The 16074-nt window shown below is 42.1% G+C and overlaps 1 protein-coding gene and 1 pseudogene across 6 annotated transcripts in view; both read right to left on the reverse strand.

The window, feature by feature from the left end:
• Positions 1-782: 782 nt before the first annotated feature.
• The window catches only part of BPIFC (BPI fold containing family C), a 49904-nt gene continuing 34612 nt past the window's right edge, over positions 783-16074 (reverse strand). For 4 of the 6 annotated variants that reach the window (XM_036866511.1, XM_036866512.1, XM_036866510.1 and 1 more), the window contains 4 exons: positions 4907-4949; positions 3067-3130; positions 2227-2303; positions 783-1378 (listed from right to left, as the gene is read on the reverse strand). In XM_036866511.1, coding sequence (XP_036722406.1) covers positions 1256-1378; positions 2227-2303; positions 3067-3130; positions 4907-4949 — 307 coding nt within the window. In that variant the 3' untranslated portion in view covers positions 783-1255. Of the gene's footprint in view, positions 1379-2226; positions 2304-3066; positions 3131-4906; positions 4950-13468; positions 14796-16074 lie in introns of those variants that run through there. The other 2 variants (XR_005021548.1, XM_036866514.1) reach the window with 2 other exon arrangements.
• On the reverse strand, positions 7922-10306 carry LOC118902326 (annotated as a pseudogene).

A 16074-nucleotide genomic window follows, 5' to 3' on the forward strand; every position in this document is an offset into this window, starting at 1 on the left:
AGTCCCTATGGATAGCCAGAGCTTCCCAGTCCAGCCTTCTGTGATGACTAAGTACTCTGTGATTGTGCTTTTATCCAGTGTCGCTTCTTCACAGTAATAAGTGAGCTTTAAGCGCCTTCGGTTTCTAATCCTACTTCATGTAAAGAACAGCGACTCTGAAATCAGAAAGGCTTGGACTGAATTTTTACCTCTGCTGTTTACTGGCTTTGTGTGATTCATCTCTTTTAACCTTTGTTTCCTTATCTATAAAATGGGATCATAATTCTTCACAGAGTGGCTGTGAGGATTAAATGAAATGACACTTGGTAAGCCCTCCAGTAAACAGCTCTCTTCCAGTCCCCCACTGGATTGTCAGCACCACAAATGCAAAGTGTGGTTTCTATTAATTTCCTACATTATCCATACGGGTTCCCCTTTCCTCCTCTTCTGCCCCAATTTCGCCCCATTGATTGGTTGCTTTAACTTAACCTACTGTGATTTATCTAGGTTTAGTACTCTTCAATGCCATTTCATTTAATTTGAAAGGGAAAACAGCCTAAAACTTAAACAAGTGATACAACTTCTAGAGTTTCCTGTGTTCACTCTGTTTCTCTCTGGAAACATCTAAAGAGACAACATATTCCCTTTTTAAATCAAGGATTTAAAATTCTTGAAATTCTTGAATTCTGTACAAGCTCAGTTTGTGTTAACGTTAAGGACACTAAATTTTCTTTTTACCAGTCTTATTTTATTAAAAAAAAAGTCTGGGGCAAGAAAATTTGCAAATAAAAAGGCAAAATTGACATTGATAGAAAACAATTTTAATTAAATACAGGGGACAGTAACGGTAAATATAAAACATAAAATCCAATATGCAGGGAGGGGGGAACCCTAGAGAGCTGAAGGGGCTGAAGGGATCTCCGCTGATAACCACTGATGCAAATCTGTATTTGAGAGTTTCTCATGCACCTCCTTAGAAGTACATGCCTCACTCTTGGCCCCAGAATCTCATAGACACAGGAACACACAACATGCACTCAAACGTGAACACACATTCAAACATATACCCCTCCACACACATGGGAACACACACATCCCGACTGAGCTCTTTCACCCTGTTTGCCTCCCTCTACATCCATGAGGGCTTGAAAAAGAAAACTTCCGGCAATTCGCAAGGGCTTTACAATTCCTGTGTGTACCATCTTCCTGCTCTGGGTTTACATGAGCTGTGGGATTAAGGGCCATTTACTTCCTGGAGTGGACTCCAAACAGGCAATCAAGGGGCTGGCTTCCCCCTCCACTGTCCACTTATCAGGTTCAGAGCTTCCCAACCATGGAAACTTGGCTGCTGCTTTAAGGACGTTTTATACTTCAGGTCGGTGGAAATCAAAACGAAACCCTGAAAAGGATGCAACAATGAAGACGATATCAAACTTGGGGCACCTGGAGCCATAGGATGTCTGGGTTTGCCTGAGGGGTTGGGGAGGCGTGGTTTCTTTACCAGGTCCTACTGTGCAATACCCTTCCTTACCCCTGTCCCCCTTGTGAGTGCCTCAGACACAGGAACAGGCCATTTTGGATTCTTGTCACCTTACATGACTTAAGCAGTTATAGAAAGGGACAGGGGGAGGGAAGAGGGAGTGCAGGGTAGTATATAGGATTGGAGAATTCTGTCAGAATCTTATGATTCCCAGAAAGGAAGAAACAAGGTATTCTGAAGTTTGTTAATAATCATTAATCAGGAAACAGCTCACAACAGATCCCTGAACCCAGAGGAGGGTCTTTGGTTCAGGCAAAAGTTTACTGACTGAGAGAATCAGAAGAGTCAGTCTAGTCTCAAATATGCCCTTTTCCAGCTACACAAGCCACTTCACCTCTCTGAGTCTTACTTTCCTCATCTATAAAATGGGATTAATAATCCCAGCCTTACAAGTTGTCTTGTGGAACAAATGAAATGCAGTGCACTAGTGCATCTTCTTGTAGTGTGGTGTGAATAAACTTGGCTTCAAAGGGAAATCAGACTTGGTCTGATGGGTTTTTTTTTCCACTTTGATCTGATTTTTAAACTCAAGTTTAAGTGCTTTTCATTGTTAATTATGGGCTTTAAGAGCTAAACATCTTATTTATAAAATTCCTCGGGCTGGGAAACAACAAAGCAAAACAAAATAAAACAAAAAGTAAGCAAAATAAGGAGAGGTATATTCTACTATGAAAAGAAATGGGGCAATTAATATTGATAATTCTTACCTCAAGAACTTCAATATCTGAATTGACGAGTGAGATATTTTGTGGGTTGGGCAGAGGAAATCCTTGCTGCAATTTTGCTAAAATATAGAACAAGATGTAAAATAATTGGGCATGGGCATGGAAGATTTAGTAAACTTTTTAGTAAGAGACTAACAAGAAACTTTTTGATAATTTATCTTTCCATTCTTCCTGGGTCTGTGTCTTCATTCTCTCTGATATGTCCCTAGCATTTCCCTGAAAGAATGGTTAATTAATCTGTGCTTAATAAAAATGCACCTGCAACTATGGGCATTTGGATGGCAGAAAAATGCTGGCAACTTGTCCAATTTGTATTTTGAAAATAACTTAACTAGTGGGTCCTGAGGATATTTTGATCTCCAGTACAAAGCATATTTTAACCAAGCCAAACTCAAGATGCTACAGTTTGTGAACAACTGCAGTGTAGGGAGAAGGCCTAGGATTGTCATTCATTAAAACTGTGTCTGTCCGGATGGTGGTCTTTGCATAAGAACCACAGAGACACCTTCTGGGGATCATCATCTCATTTCTGGTTGACCTGAAGGAGACTCTTGACTGCCTAAGGAGAGTGGTTTTAATCTCCTTAACTCAACCAGAGTTAGTCGTTCTTGCTGAGTCTGCAAGTAGAGTTGCTAACAAGGCCTGGACCTGGAATATCTAACTTCAAAACTGTATCGTTGATGGTACAAACTCTGTCAATTCTGGTGCTGGCCTCGATTCATAATAACACATTAGAAGTACAAGCTTCAGGATGGAAAGTCCCAGACAATCCCCAACACTTAGCAAATGTCAGTGTCACATTGTTTCCCAAGAATCCCTTACCGTTGGCCAGTGGGAGGACTCCGAAGTGGAGAATGGAGGACAGAATATTCTCAAACCTCAAGACCTAAAATGAAAGGGGAAACTGAATCAGTTGCCAAATCAGGGCATTTTGAAAGCACCATACCTGGTTTGGACATGTACTCTCCCAGACTTTATCAGGACTGAAAGCAATAATTAGCATCTCCCCATAGAGATATTCTAGCTTTCCAGACACTGAAAGCTATTTTGTGGGAAGCCATTTTACAGGGTTTCCTAATCTTTTTTTTTTTTTTTTTTTTTTATATATATATTTTTTAAACTTTGGGTTTGTTTTATTTATTTATTTATTTATTTATGGCTGTGTTGGGTCTTCGTTTCTGTGCGAGGGCTTTCTCCAGTTGCGGCAAGTGGGGGCCGCTCTTCATCGCGGTGCACAGGCCTCTCATTATCGCGGCCTCTCCCGTTGCGGAGCACAGGCTTCAGACGCGCAGGCGCAGCAATTGTGGCTCACGGGCCTAGCTGCTCCGCGGCATGTGGGATCTTCCCAGACCAGGGCTCGAACCCGTGTCCCCTGCATTGGCAGGCAGATTCTCAACCACTGCGCCACCAGGGAAGCCCGGGTTTCCTAATCTTTTTTCCTCTTTGAGGATGGACTTTTCGGTTCCTCTCTACAGTGGATCATGGTGGCAACAAATGCAGAGGGACCACATGGTGGCAGCAAACATAACAGCTTAGATACTTATCAAGTAAGATAATCTCAAATGACTAATAGATATTCCAATTAGTAGTCTTCCATTAATTTATTGGGAACCCTGGCCACAGAAGCTTCCTTGTATTATGTTATGCTCTATAGTTAATAGTACCACCAGAACATGCAATTTATCTTTAATAAACTATGGTAGTTGTATAATCTTAGCAAACTGCTGGTTCCTGGGAAGATTTAGGTATTAAAAACAAATGCACTATGATGAACACCAGTTCATTCAGTGAATATTTTTTAAGCATCCTATATGCTTAGCAATAATAAGAACCTCTTTGAAGCTTAGCAAAGGTGGCTCTGAAGCAGATATCCTAGGTTTATCTCTTGTTTTTACCACTTTACTGTGTGATGTTGGGAAACATCTCTCTGTGCCTCAATTTCCTCAACTGTAAAATGAAGATAATAGTACTAATCTCAGAGGGTTGTTATCAGGATTAAACAAGTTAATATTATGTAAAATGCCTGGTATATACCATTGTCATTTTTCAGAAATGTCTACAAACATTGCCAAACACCCCTGGAGGGGAAGATTGACCCTAGTTGAGAACCAGTGCTCTAGAACATAAGCGACATGAGGGTAGGGGCACCAATTAGTGACTTGGCTGATCTTCCTGAAGCTTGGGGAGGGGGGTTTCCAAGTCACATGTTGGGATGACCTCTTCCAGTCAGGAGTTCACCAGGCTAGACCCTCCTAAGAGGCATCTACACAACCAGCCTTGACCTAATTTTAGGAGATGGGTAGATATCCTTTGAAGAGCAAACCTAATCATAGCCTAATAATTTATATAGAGCATCATCCTTTGGTAGTCTGAATCTTAAAGTTAACTCTAGAGGATTATTTTATCCAAAAAATGAAATGTCTGTTTTTTCCCCCCAACATTACACAGTCTTAACTGTCTTTTGAGTTCTTTTGAAAGTCTTTTTGAATAGATAAAAGTAAATTGGAGAGTTTAATAGTTAACAGGCTTGGTGGATGAGTAGCTACATAAAGAATTTTAAAGTTAAAACCTACAATCAGAGGCAAAGAAAACAATCATACAGCTACTATATAGGAAAATTCTCATTTTTCCCTGTACGGGGACTCAGAGCTCTGATTCCTACCTCAGTATTGCTGCGACTGGACTCTGGCAAAGAGAGGTAGAAGCTGAAAACAAAACAAAGCAACAAAAACCAATGGGAAAAAGTTAAAGGAGGGAAGACTTAAAAACAACCGTATCGGAAGAAAGAAACAAAAAGGAAAGGGAACTTTTTTTTTCTTTAGTTCAATAAGCCGTTATTTAAAAAACCACACAAACTTGTAAGAACATAGTGTTCTAGTACATCTTTACCCCTATATTTGCTGCTTAAGAAGAAGAGCAGGGGTAACAGAAAGCTTGGATTTGTAACCAGGATGGGTTGCCCAAGTGCATTTGCTATATGCGACTTACTGTTGGCCACTTGGAATGCAGAACATTCTTAAGAAACAGTTTTTAGGTCTTCTTGCTCTGAACTCAACCTTATAACTTCCCTGAGTCAGGCCGGTCCCTTATTAATAAATATGACAATGATGATGATGATGGTGGTAGTGCCACTGTAGGACGTGGACTATTCTAGGAGCTTTGTAAACATTCAAAAATTTAATCTTCATAATGACCCTGTAAGAAATGCTACTATTACTGTCCCTTTGGCAGACAAGAAAACTGATGATCAGAGAGGCAAAGTAAATTTCCCAAGTCACAGAGTCAGCAATTGATAGGTGCAGGTGACAAATCTCACTCTATTTGACTCTAAGTTCTATGCTCAGTCTAGGCCACACCACTCTGAAGGAGGTATTACATGTATAATTTTTTTAGCAGCTCAGTCAGAACACATAAGGGAAACGTTAGCTGTGATGGCTATCTGATGTGAAAGGCAGTATAGTATAATTGTTAAAGAATAGGGACTCTGTAGAACGCCTGAGTTTGAATCCCATTTCTGCCTCTTACTACATAGAATTACTTACTCTCTCTGGGTCTTAGTTTTCTCATCTACAAAATATGAATAAGAATGGTACCTACCTTATAGGACTATAGTGAAGATTGAAGGAAATAATGCACATAAAATGCCTAGAACCGTGCCTAGCATATCCTTAGCACTCTATCAATGCTGTTATTATAACTAGGAGAAATGGTAACAGTTAGGCCAGCACATAATGCCCTTGATATTCTTTGTCAAATACCAACAGAACCTTTGCTATAGGTCCCATTAGCAGGGAGTCCCTCACCTCCCCAACACAGCCTGTCCTGATGCTTGATATTTTGTGATTTTCATGATAAAGCTAAAGGCCAGCATTGCCTCTTTCCCCATTTTTCCAAGGACTGATCCACAGGTGGTCCTCCCAACATACACACTTGATGTTCAATGCCATAGTAATAGTAATATGAAGCAACAGTAATCAATAGTAATAGTAATATGAAGAAATAGTAATCAATAGTAATAGTAAAATGAAGCAATAGTAATCAATAGTAATAGTAATATGAAACAATAGTAATCAACAGAATTGTACTAGGGAGCAATAGTAATCAACAGGGAGGATTCCTTCATTTTACACATGGGAAAACTGAGGTCCAAAGAGGGGAATATTAATGGCAGATTTGGGACTGGAACACAGATCTCTTGATGCCATCCCAAATCTCCCTTCCATTATACGATGTTGACTCATCTTGTTTTCCCCATTTAGCTTCCTAGGGCTCACTTTTGCCCAGGTCTAGAGTCTTACTTCTGCATCATCCCTCCAGTGGAACTCCCTGTCTTCAGTCTTGATTCTCTCCAATCCACCTTCCACACCATCCCCAGAGTGAGCTACATTACACGCATGTCTGACGAGGACATTTTCCTGCTCAACATTCTTTAATGGCTATGATAAAGTCCGAGTGATTCATACAGCACAGGAGGCTTTCTGTACCCTGACTCCCAGCTGCCTCTCTGTTCTCATCTTTCATTCTCTACCTTGAATTTTTTTTAAGGTTAGCAATCATTTAATGTATTAACATTTTCACTTATAAACATACAATTTGCATATACAGGGAAAAATAGGTTCTGAGGACACAACAGAATACTAGAGACAGGCAAGCAATCAGAAAAAAAGATCAACCTAGGGGAAAAAAATGGAACTGCATCCCATGCTGGTGTCTACATAAACTTGGGAAGGAGAAAGATAGATCACACAGTATCACAATTAATGCAGAAAATAAATGTGGGTCATTTTGTCTCAATGGCAGGAACTTCTCCCATGATCCAGATCTTGGGTCCCGGTCTGGCCCGTTCCATGTATGATGATCTGAAACACAACCACGGGTCTCTCCCTTCTCTTTACATCTAAGACCCTGAAGTTAACTCAAGGAATTAAAAGAACAGAGCTAAGAAACAAGTAGACTGGCATGTGTGCAATGTCAAAGGCCAACTAGTTAAAAGTACACATGGAAGTAAAATACTGACTAAACCTGAACAAGTTCCTTCCAATTCACCTAACTTCTTGATTTAGGATTACCTCAGTGTTGGCATCTTTGAGACTTGGGGCCAGGGAGATGAAGTGTCTCAGCCCATCTTTATACCGAGTATGCATTTCCTCTCAGGATCAAGTCACTAGTGACAGTGAACTTCCAGACTCAACTATAGTTGCCCAGTGGGGCTGGCCCCGCTGGGGACAGGGACTGGAGATGTGGGGGCACAGGTGTGCCCAAGCTTCAGTCCACAGCTCTCCCCCTTCTGTCAGAGGGAAGCCAAGGCAACACAGGGAGACCATCTGCTTCAAGGGCATTTCACTGACTTATGTCACACTGAATTATTTCATTATCTGTGGTTCCAGTAACTCCAAGTTCAAAATTAATACCCTGATGTAACATTAAAAACTGAGTTTAGGGGCTTCCCTGGTGGCGCAGTGGTTGGGAATCTGCCTGCCAATGCAGGGGACACGGGTTCGAGCCCTGGTCTGGGAAGATCCCACATGCGGCGGAGCAACTGGGCCTGTGAGCCACAATTACGGAGCCTGCGCGTCTGGAGCTTGTGCTCCGCAACAAGAGAGGCCGCGATAGTGAGAGGCCTGCGCACCGCGATGAAGAGTGGCCCCCACTTGCCACAACTAGAGAAAGCCCTCGCAGAGAAACGAAGATCCAACACAGCCATAAATAAAAATAAATAAATAAATAAATAAATAAAAACCATCTGAACAAAACCATTCTTATTACATATGATGTAAAATAACTAAAGCAACATTTTTAACCATCAAAACCGGTGTTGTCACACATCACATCTGGCAACTTTCCACCATGTCAAACATCCAAAGAGATGACAGCCAAGTATACTTCTTTTCAGCTGGAAACAGACTCTCCAGTGTCAACAAGTGCGACAGAATTGACTGGGAAAACAGACCTGTGGTCACCACAAAGTTCATTTGGCATCTGGTTTCATACGGAGATAGATCTATTTGAGTCTGCCTTAGAGGTGGAGTGCGTTGATCAGTGGAACGAAAGACTATGTATGTAAGTGGCCACATAGAATACAAACAGAATTTGTGCTACTAGGAGCGTATTTTATGGAAAATAGGGCCACATGGAATATAGGGGCAGAGACCTTCAATGTAGCTAAACTGCCTTTGTAAAAGTACATTTTTTTAAAGCATGCAGGACAGAAAACTGGAATAATTGAAGTTTTAAAATTTACATAAATAAAGAAATAAGAAATAACAGAAATGCACAACTCTCAGTTTGCCAGAGCTTCACACATAGTTGGGGCTCAAATTAAATGGTTTAAGCTTCTCTGTAACGTTTGAGTCAAGAATAAAAACAAGGCCGGTGTCCTGATCAGGTGGAGTAATATCTTGAGCAGGTCATTCATGTCCTTAGGCCGCAACTCCCATCTGTAACCTGAGTCTCCCCCACCATGCCACCACCGGGGCTCCACGCACCCCAGTGCTCGGGGACAGCCACAGCGCCCCAGTCCTGCACAGGACAGGAAACGGGCTCTTTAACAGCCTTCAGAAGGGTGGAAAAGAGGATCCTCAGTGCAGCGCCATCTCCCGAAACAGTAACACTGTAACTATGGCTCTCATTCCACTCTCCTCACCATTCTCTTAATATTACTTTCTCAACAAGTAGAAAAATAAGCTATAAGTAGGCTGAAGTGGCAATAAAAACAGTCAAAGTGAACACTAAAAACATGATGCCTCTGAATAAAGCAAATCTACCTCCACGCACTTGTTTGTAATTGTTTTGCTTTGTTCAAGTTTTAAATGATAAAGCCCTAAAACGCTGAGACTCAAGTCTACTCCTAATTTGAGATGTTTTCCAAGGATCACTACCAAAAACAAACTAGTAAAAATAAAATGAAAGAGCATCATTTTAAAGGGGGGGGACCTGCCACCCCGCCCATCATCCTGAGCAGTCAGCTTTGCTGGGAGCCTGCAGAGCCCCAGAGGCTGTGAGCATATCACACCGCCGCCTCAGGAAGGTTCCAGCCTACAACTCTTGAAGTAACGTGCAGCCAGTTCTGGTCTGAGGTTTCAAAGTCTGGCATTAAAACAAAACAGCTGCAGTTCTTCTTGCCCCAATCACTCACTTACTCATACATCACCACGTTACTAGTGTAACACTAAAATAAACTATCCCTTAAGCATTAAGGCCTAACTCTAAAAGGAAAATGGCCTTTCCAAACAGGTGTGTTCAAATAAGGTATTCTGAGAGTGCCATAAAAAACTCCTAGCATGAGCCAGTGCCCCCAGATAGTCCACGTTTTAGCTAAACAGCAGTCCAAAGCCTTCTCTGTGGTACTTATATGGATTAGTTATAAGTATGATGTCACTACTTTCAAAAGAACTACTAAAACTATTATTAAAAACATTTATAACAAACAGAAATGCCCTGCAAAGTATATTATTGCACACAGGGTATCAGAAGCTATGCACCTCCAGGTTCCAAGGACTCTAGAAGACCCAGAACAGAGACCCTAAGGCCATGCCTGTAGCTGCTGCAGCCAGCATGCCCAGCGCCAGGTCACTGTCATTGTCTCGATACCGCTCACGAATGATGACTAGGTTGGCAGGCTGCTGTCCGTAAAGTCCGGCATACGGGTACTGATAGGGTACGGCATAAGCCTGTCCGTTTGCAGCATAGACAACTTGAGTTCCTGGCGGGTGTGCACCACTGTATGGACCATAGCCACATGCTTGCTCAGGGGCTGGTGCAGCATAGGCTGCGTAAGGAGGTGGGGAGGAAGCCACGGCAGTCTCATCATACAGGACTTCTGAGCCAACATAAGCTGTGTCTGTCCTGGCATCCTGAAGTGTAAATTTCCAGGCCAAACAATCATCTGTGCGTTCTGCACAAAGACTGATGGTTTTTCCCATCTCGGCAAACAATCTGCAGCAGTCTTTTGCCTTCCCATCTGGAGGCTGAATATCCTGACATTCATGTCCCATGCGGATGTTGATGCAGTCCACTGGCGTGTGGACCTTATCCTCTACACTCTGCCGAGTTTGGTCATCATAATAGGTCAGGTGACCATCTGACCACTGGTCAAACCAATTCTTCCAGCGCTTCAAAATAGTACTCTGTCTCAGCAACCATCCACTCTTCACAAACGCCGTCTTTTCACCTGCAAAGCCTCTGGCCACAGCGGTGCACCGAAGCAGGGCGGGAGCACAAGGTCACTGCCGGGCTCCGTGGCTCCGACTGCCTCACGCCCTCTACCTTGAATTTTATACTCAGTAACTCCGAACTGCTTAGCGCTATGCTGTCTTTTTCATCAGGTACTATATACCTGAGTTTAAAGTGTACTGGTTTCAAAACGCATACCAAAAAATCCTGAAAAATTAAAATTAATAAATGTCTACAACAAGTAACATTATGGCCACTAGTCACGTTAACTCAACCTGACTCATAGTTAAATATAAATTATATTTGCTGTGGAATGGATTTGAATATGTGCAATATATTTTGAGATGGAGTCTCCAAAAATTAGAGTGGGTTAAGGCCATAAAGATCCTGAAACGACCTTGAGGTGTATGCTTGCATATTCCATGATATTTCTGGCCTCCATGCTTTTTGCTCATGTGGCTCCCTCTTTCTAGAATTGCCCTTCTCCTTTCTCTTTGGCTGGTTAACTCCTTTTACTTGCTTAAGATTTAACTCAGGTGTGGCCTCTTCCGGGAATCTTTCTGTTATTTCATTTAAGGAGCAGATATTCACAGAAGAGGTAAGTTTGCTTATTATCAGCCAATATCATGTTAGCATGAATTAGGTTTTGAGATTTATTCAAAGTGACAGCTAAGAGTAAAAACCAGAAAGACTGTTAATTCTGACAAGGATCAGAAATGGTATCGGAGGCACTGTGGCTCAAATTGATCTTAGTGGAAAGTGAGGACCAGAGTCACTGGGGCATCTTTGAAGGAAGTAAGCTGAGCAGTGGAACAAACATTTGCAGGCACTGCTGGGGAAATGTGGGTGCCTCCCCCTGGTCACCCTGCCTCTTACAATGGGCAAGCTAGAGCAATTTAGAAATTAGGTCTACATAACATGGAACACACTTGTGAGTTTCCTTTCTTTTCTTTCATCACAACCCTAAGCCATGATTGGTTACCTCAGGACCACCTGAGCTTCCCGCAAACCAACTATCGTTTCCTACTAGGGCCATGTGACTTTTATCTATTTACTAGTCTCTAGGCGTATTTACCAGGTTAGTTTACTAGGAGACAAGTCTCACTAACTGCAGAGAAACAGGTGGAGCAAAGAGCAAACTCTTCCTGTCCAGGTTCTGAAAAACACGCAAGCTCAACTCAGACCACTAGGTGGCGAACAACTTCACTCCTTTGACATTTTATCCTTCACCTGGCACCTAACCTGTTACTTAAAGCCCTGCTACTAGCAGCTAATTTTTATTACAGAACCACAGAGTAGCTGGGGAGAAAGGGAGCTCAAAGAGGTCTACCTTGTAGGCATATAGAAGTATAGCTTATTTTTAAAGTTTTGGAGAAGGTTTACTGCTCTGATTGAAAACCAGAGCTAAAGTGCAAACTTTTAAGCATGGCAAAAAGCCCTTCATAATCTGAGTCAATATAGCAACTATGACATAATGAAGGCCAAGTGGACCAAAGCACAGGCATTCACAAGGCCATTCTTCCAACTCTGTGGCCATGGCAGACATTGAAAATCAATCCTTGCACTCAATCCCCTATAATGATTGCTTATCTTTTGCCCTATGACTATAAACTCCTTGTGGGTTGAGATACAGTCTTAATTCCCTCTGTATTCGTGGGACTGAGTACAGAGCATGGCACACTTAGCACTTAGTGTTCATTCGTTCACTCATTGATTCTTCCAGCAGATATCTATTGAATACCCAGTATATATCAGCTCTGGGACAGGTACCAGAGATACAAGTGTGAGAAAAACCAAATACACTCACTGCTCCATGTAGCTTACAGCTTAGTGGGGAGGCAGACGTTAACCAAATAACTGCACTGATGAACAAGGTTAGATCAGTAGTCTGAAGGAAAGAAATACGTTCATTTGTTCATTGAGGCAAATGACAAAGGAATCTGATCTAACTTGGTGGACGCAGGAAGGTTTCCAAGAAAGGGCTGTGTCCTTGAACTGACATATGAAGGATGAGCAGGATTAAAAAGGCAAAATGGGGAAGGAAGAGTGGAGAGGTCTGGGCAGAGGCCAAAGGCCCAGTGGAGGGAACAGAGAGCTAGGGAGAGAGCACAGTGAGACGATGCTAGACAGACAGACAGCGGCTGACCAGGCTGGGTTTCTCAGGTCGTGTTGGGATTTTGATGTTTACCTGAAAAGGAATCTGTGGCAGGTTTCTAAGAAGGGGGGGGATGTCAGTGTTTTGTCAAGATCACTCTGGCTGCAGTATGGAGAAAAGATTGGCAGGCTGAGAGGTTCCCAGGTGCTTCTTCTGTGCTTGGTAATGTGCTAGGCAATGTGAAGAATTTTATTTATATCTATATTTATGAGGGATGGGGAGAAACTTTATGTACAGGAAGCAATTAGAGAACAATACAAAGCAGCCTGTATTCAGGTGCTCTTTTGTGGGTTTACACACTACTTGTTGCAGGAATTCTGAGAAGGTGTGAAAAGGTGATGAGACCAGCGAGGGTTGTGTGTGTGTGTGTGTGTGTGTGTGTGTAATACGGGGGGGAGCAGAAATAAATTGCCCTTTGAGAGAAGCATTCTGTATACTACCATGTACAGGCACCCTACCCCGTCCATTAGCATGTGGTACATATATACAATGGAATATTACTCAGCCACAAAAAGGAATGAAATTGGGTCATTTGTACAGACGTGGATGCACCTAGAGACTGTCATACAGAGTGAAGTAAGTCAGAAAGAGAAAAACAAATATCGTATATTAACACATATATGTGAAATCTAGAAAAATGGCATAGATGATATTATTTGCAAAGCAGAAATAGAGACAAAGACATAGAGAACAAAGTATGGATACCAAGGGGGAAGGGGGGGGTGGAATGAATTGGGAGATTGGGATTGACATATATACACTACTGATACTATGTATAAAATAGATAACTAATGAGAACCTATTGTATAGCACAGGAAACTCTACACAATGCTCTGTGGTGACCTAAATGGGAAGGAAATCCAAAAAAGAGGGGATATATGTATACGTATAGCTGATTCACTTTGCTGTACAGTAGAAACTAACACAACATTGTAAAGCAACTATACTCCAATAAAAATTAATTTAAAAAAGTCTGAGTGTTACCCTCACCAGGCTGTGGACCTGGAAGGTAGAAACCATTGTTCTTCTCTCAACTCTTGGTATCAGGAACAGTGCAGAGCACGTAATAGGTGCTCGATAAATTCTCACTGAATGGATGTATGGATAAACAAGCAGATAAAGGATGGGTGGGAAAGTATCTATTAGAATTGAGTTCACCTTGAGGGTGAAGCACCTAAAGCAAAATGTTCATTTAGGGAGCTATGGGAGGTAAGACTGGCTGGCTGGAAAGGTAGGACCAGACATTGAAGAGCTTGAAAACCCTAGGCTGTAGATTTAATCCAATGATGAAAAGTTTTGAGGGGAGGAATGTGTTGAGCCCACTCCAGAATTAAAGGACCCTCTTGATGAGGCAGAGTTCCCCAGTATTTTAACTCCATTGCCTTCTGCAGTCTAGAAATTCCCCAAGTGAGTCTGGAAGAAAGGTAAGAAGTCATTCGGGGTTCCACCTCCGCTAGGGGCTCCCCACTGTGGCCTTCCTCTACCCTGGCCTCAACAGTAGTTCAGAGGGAGGATGGAGATGGAGATCAGCCCCAGTTGCCAAGCCTGAGCTCTGCTGGCCTGTCCAAGCACCGTTCCAACAGAAACTGAATCCATTCTTCCCAGACTTGTTTTCCTTTCTATTTCTCAACATGGCTCACGCTGGGAAATGTTTATTTGCCCAACTGTGAGAAGTGGAGTTGGGTGGTGATACTATCTGCTTGTAGTCAGCTATATTTTCATTCTCTGACGGTGTTGCATGGGAGGGGTTGCAGGGCAGGTAGATAGGGGTGTGTGTGTGTGTGTGTGTGTGTGTGGTAGTGGGGTGGGGTGCAGTTTGGGGGTATCCAAATCCACAGTCATGGGAATGTAAAAAAAATGTTCCAAGCTCTAAATGGTTGAACAATAATGTGCATTTGATTGCCTTGAGCTTTGCATGCGATTAAGAAAAAGGGTTAGAATTAAGTCATGTGTATGAAGACCATCAAAAGGAAAGTGTTGTTTAATTTGGTCCCTGAATTAGTCTCAAAAATGTCTACACGGACATTTGGATTGAAGTTACCTCCAAATAGACCAACCTGGATTGGAGTTACCTCCAAACAGAACTGTTTGGAACAAAAGCCTCAAATATAGAAAGAGCTGTAAGAATCTGGTTTATGGGCCAACTCCACAGCTTTTAAGACCCTCCTGACTTGTCATGTGTCTTGGGACCAATTTCTCCCTCTTACTTGGCCAAACTTTGATCCTAGAATAAGGAGAGAGAATAAAGTACTACTAGTAGCAGTAACGGATGTTTCTTGAGCACTGATTATGTGCTGGTCACTGTGATTTTCATACATTCTCATCTCTACCAATACAACATTCTACACACGGGCTCTGTTTTGCTGAGGAGGAAACGGATACTTAGAGAGGTTAGTTAACTTGTGCAAGGTCACACAGCTAGCAAATGGCTGAGGTAGAATTCAAAATGAGACATGCTTGACTCCAGAGCCTGTGCTTTTAATTGGACATACACAAAAAGGTCAAGCTTATTACTAGTACTCCCAGCTTTCACTTTCTTTATTCTTTCCTTCACTCAGTTCCTTAATGCAATGAGAAAAGGGCTGTGTGTTTTTTCCATTTCAGGACACACAATGCCAGTGTCTTCTCTTTTTTCTATTAATACTTAACATTGAGAAAGGACATCCTGTTTCACTTTAACCTGACTCCGTGCTTCTGGTTTTCTCCTCTAGGCAAAGGTATTTATTTTATAAGTTGTAGGTCTAAGTCTCATTTTCTAAGACTTAGCTATTCACCACATCAAAGGCAGTACAATGTAGTAAGTAAACAACCACTCATGGCGTTGAAGACTCACTCAGGTTCAAGTTCTAGCTCTGCCATTCAATAGCTCTGTGACTTGCATAAAAAATTACTAATAAATAGAAAGCTCAGTTCAATAGAGTCTGGAGACCAGCAGGGGGAGTTCTCACACCCTGTGACGACAGCAGAGCCCAACAGGAAGAAGGAAGCCTCCTCTTGTTTCCTGGCAAGGACTTAGCTAAAGAAAAGCCATGGACTCTTTGTTTACTACAGCCCTCCCAACTTCCTTTTCCCTCTATAAAAGGGTTCTCCTTCCCTTGCCATGTGGGGACTTGCACAGGGCTCACCATGGTTATAGACCCCAAACTGCAGTTCTCTGCTCATCCTGAATACACACATCTTTGCTGGGGAGAAATATCTGGCAGTCCATTTATTTTGGTCAACACTTTAGTAAGTTATTTGACCTCTACAAGCTGGAAAATGGGGATGATAAGCTATCTCCAGGATTATTCATTCAATCTACATTTATGGAGCGCTGTGCCGGATCCTGGAGATACAGGGCTGTGAGGTTTAAATAAAGTAATATATGTGTGGTGCTTGGTACAGGACCAGCAGATAGTAAAGGCTCGATGATAAAGTGTAGTTATAAATGGTAGAACAAAAGGCAATTTCTCTAATAGCCATCACTGGACAGGAGACAGGGGAGTGAGGTGTTTTCTGAATAG

Source organism: Balaenoptera musculus, chromosome 10 (assembly GCF_009873245.2).
Source record: "Balaenoptera musculus isolate JJ_BM4_2016_0621 chromosome 10, mBalMus1.pri.v3, whole genome shotgun sequence".
NCBI lineage: Eukaryota > Metazoa > Chordata > Mammalia > Artiodactyla > Balaenopteridae > Balaenoptera > Balaenoptera musculus.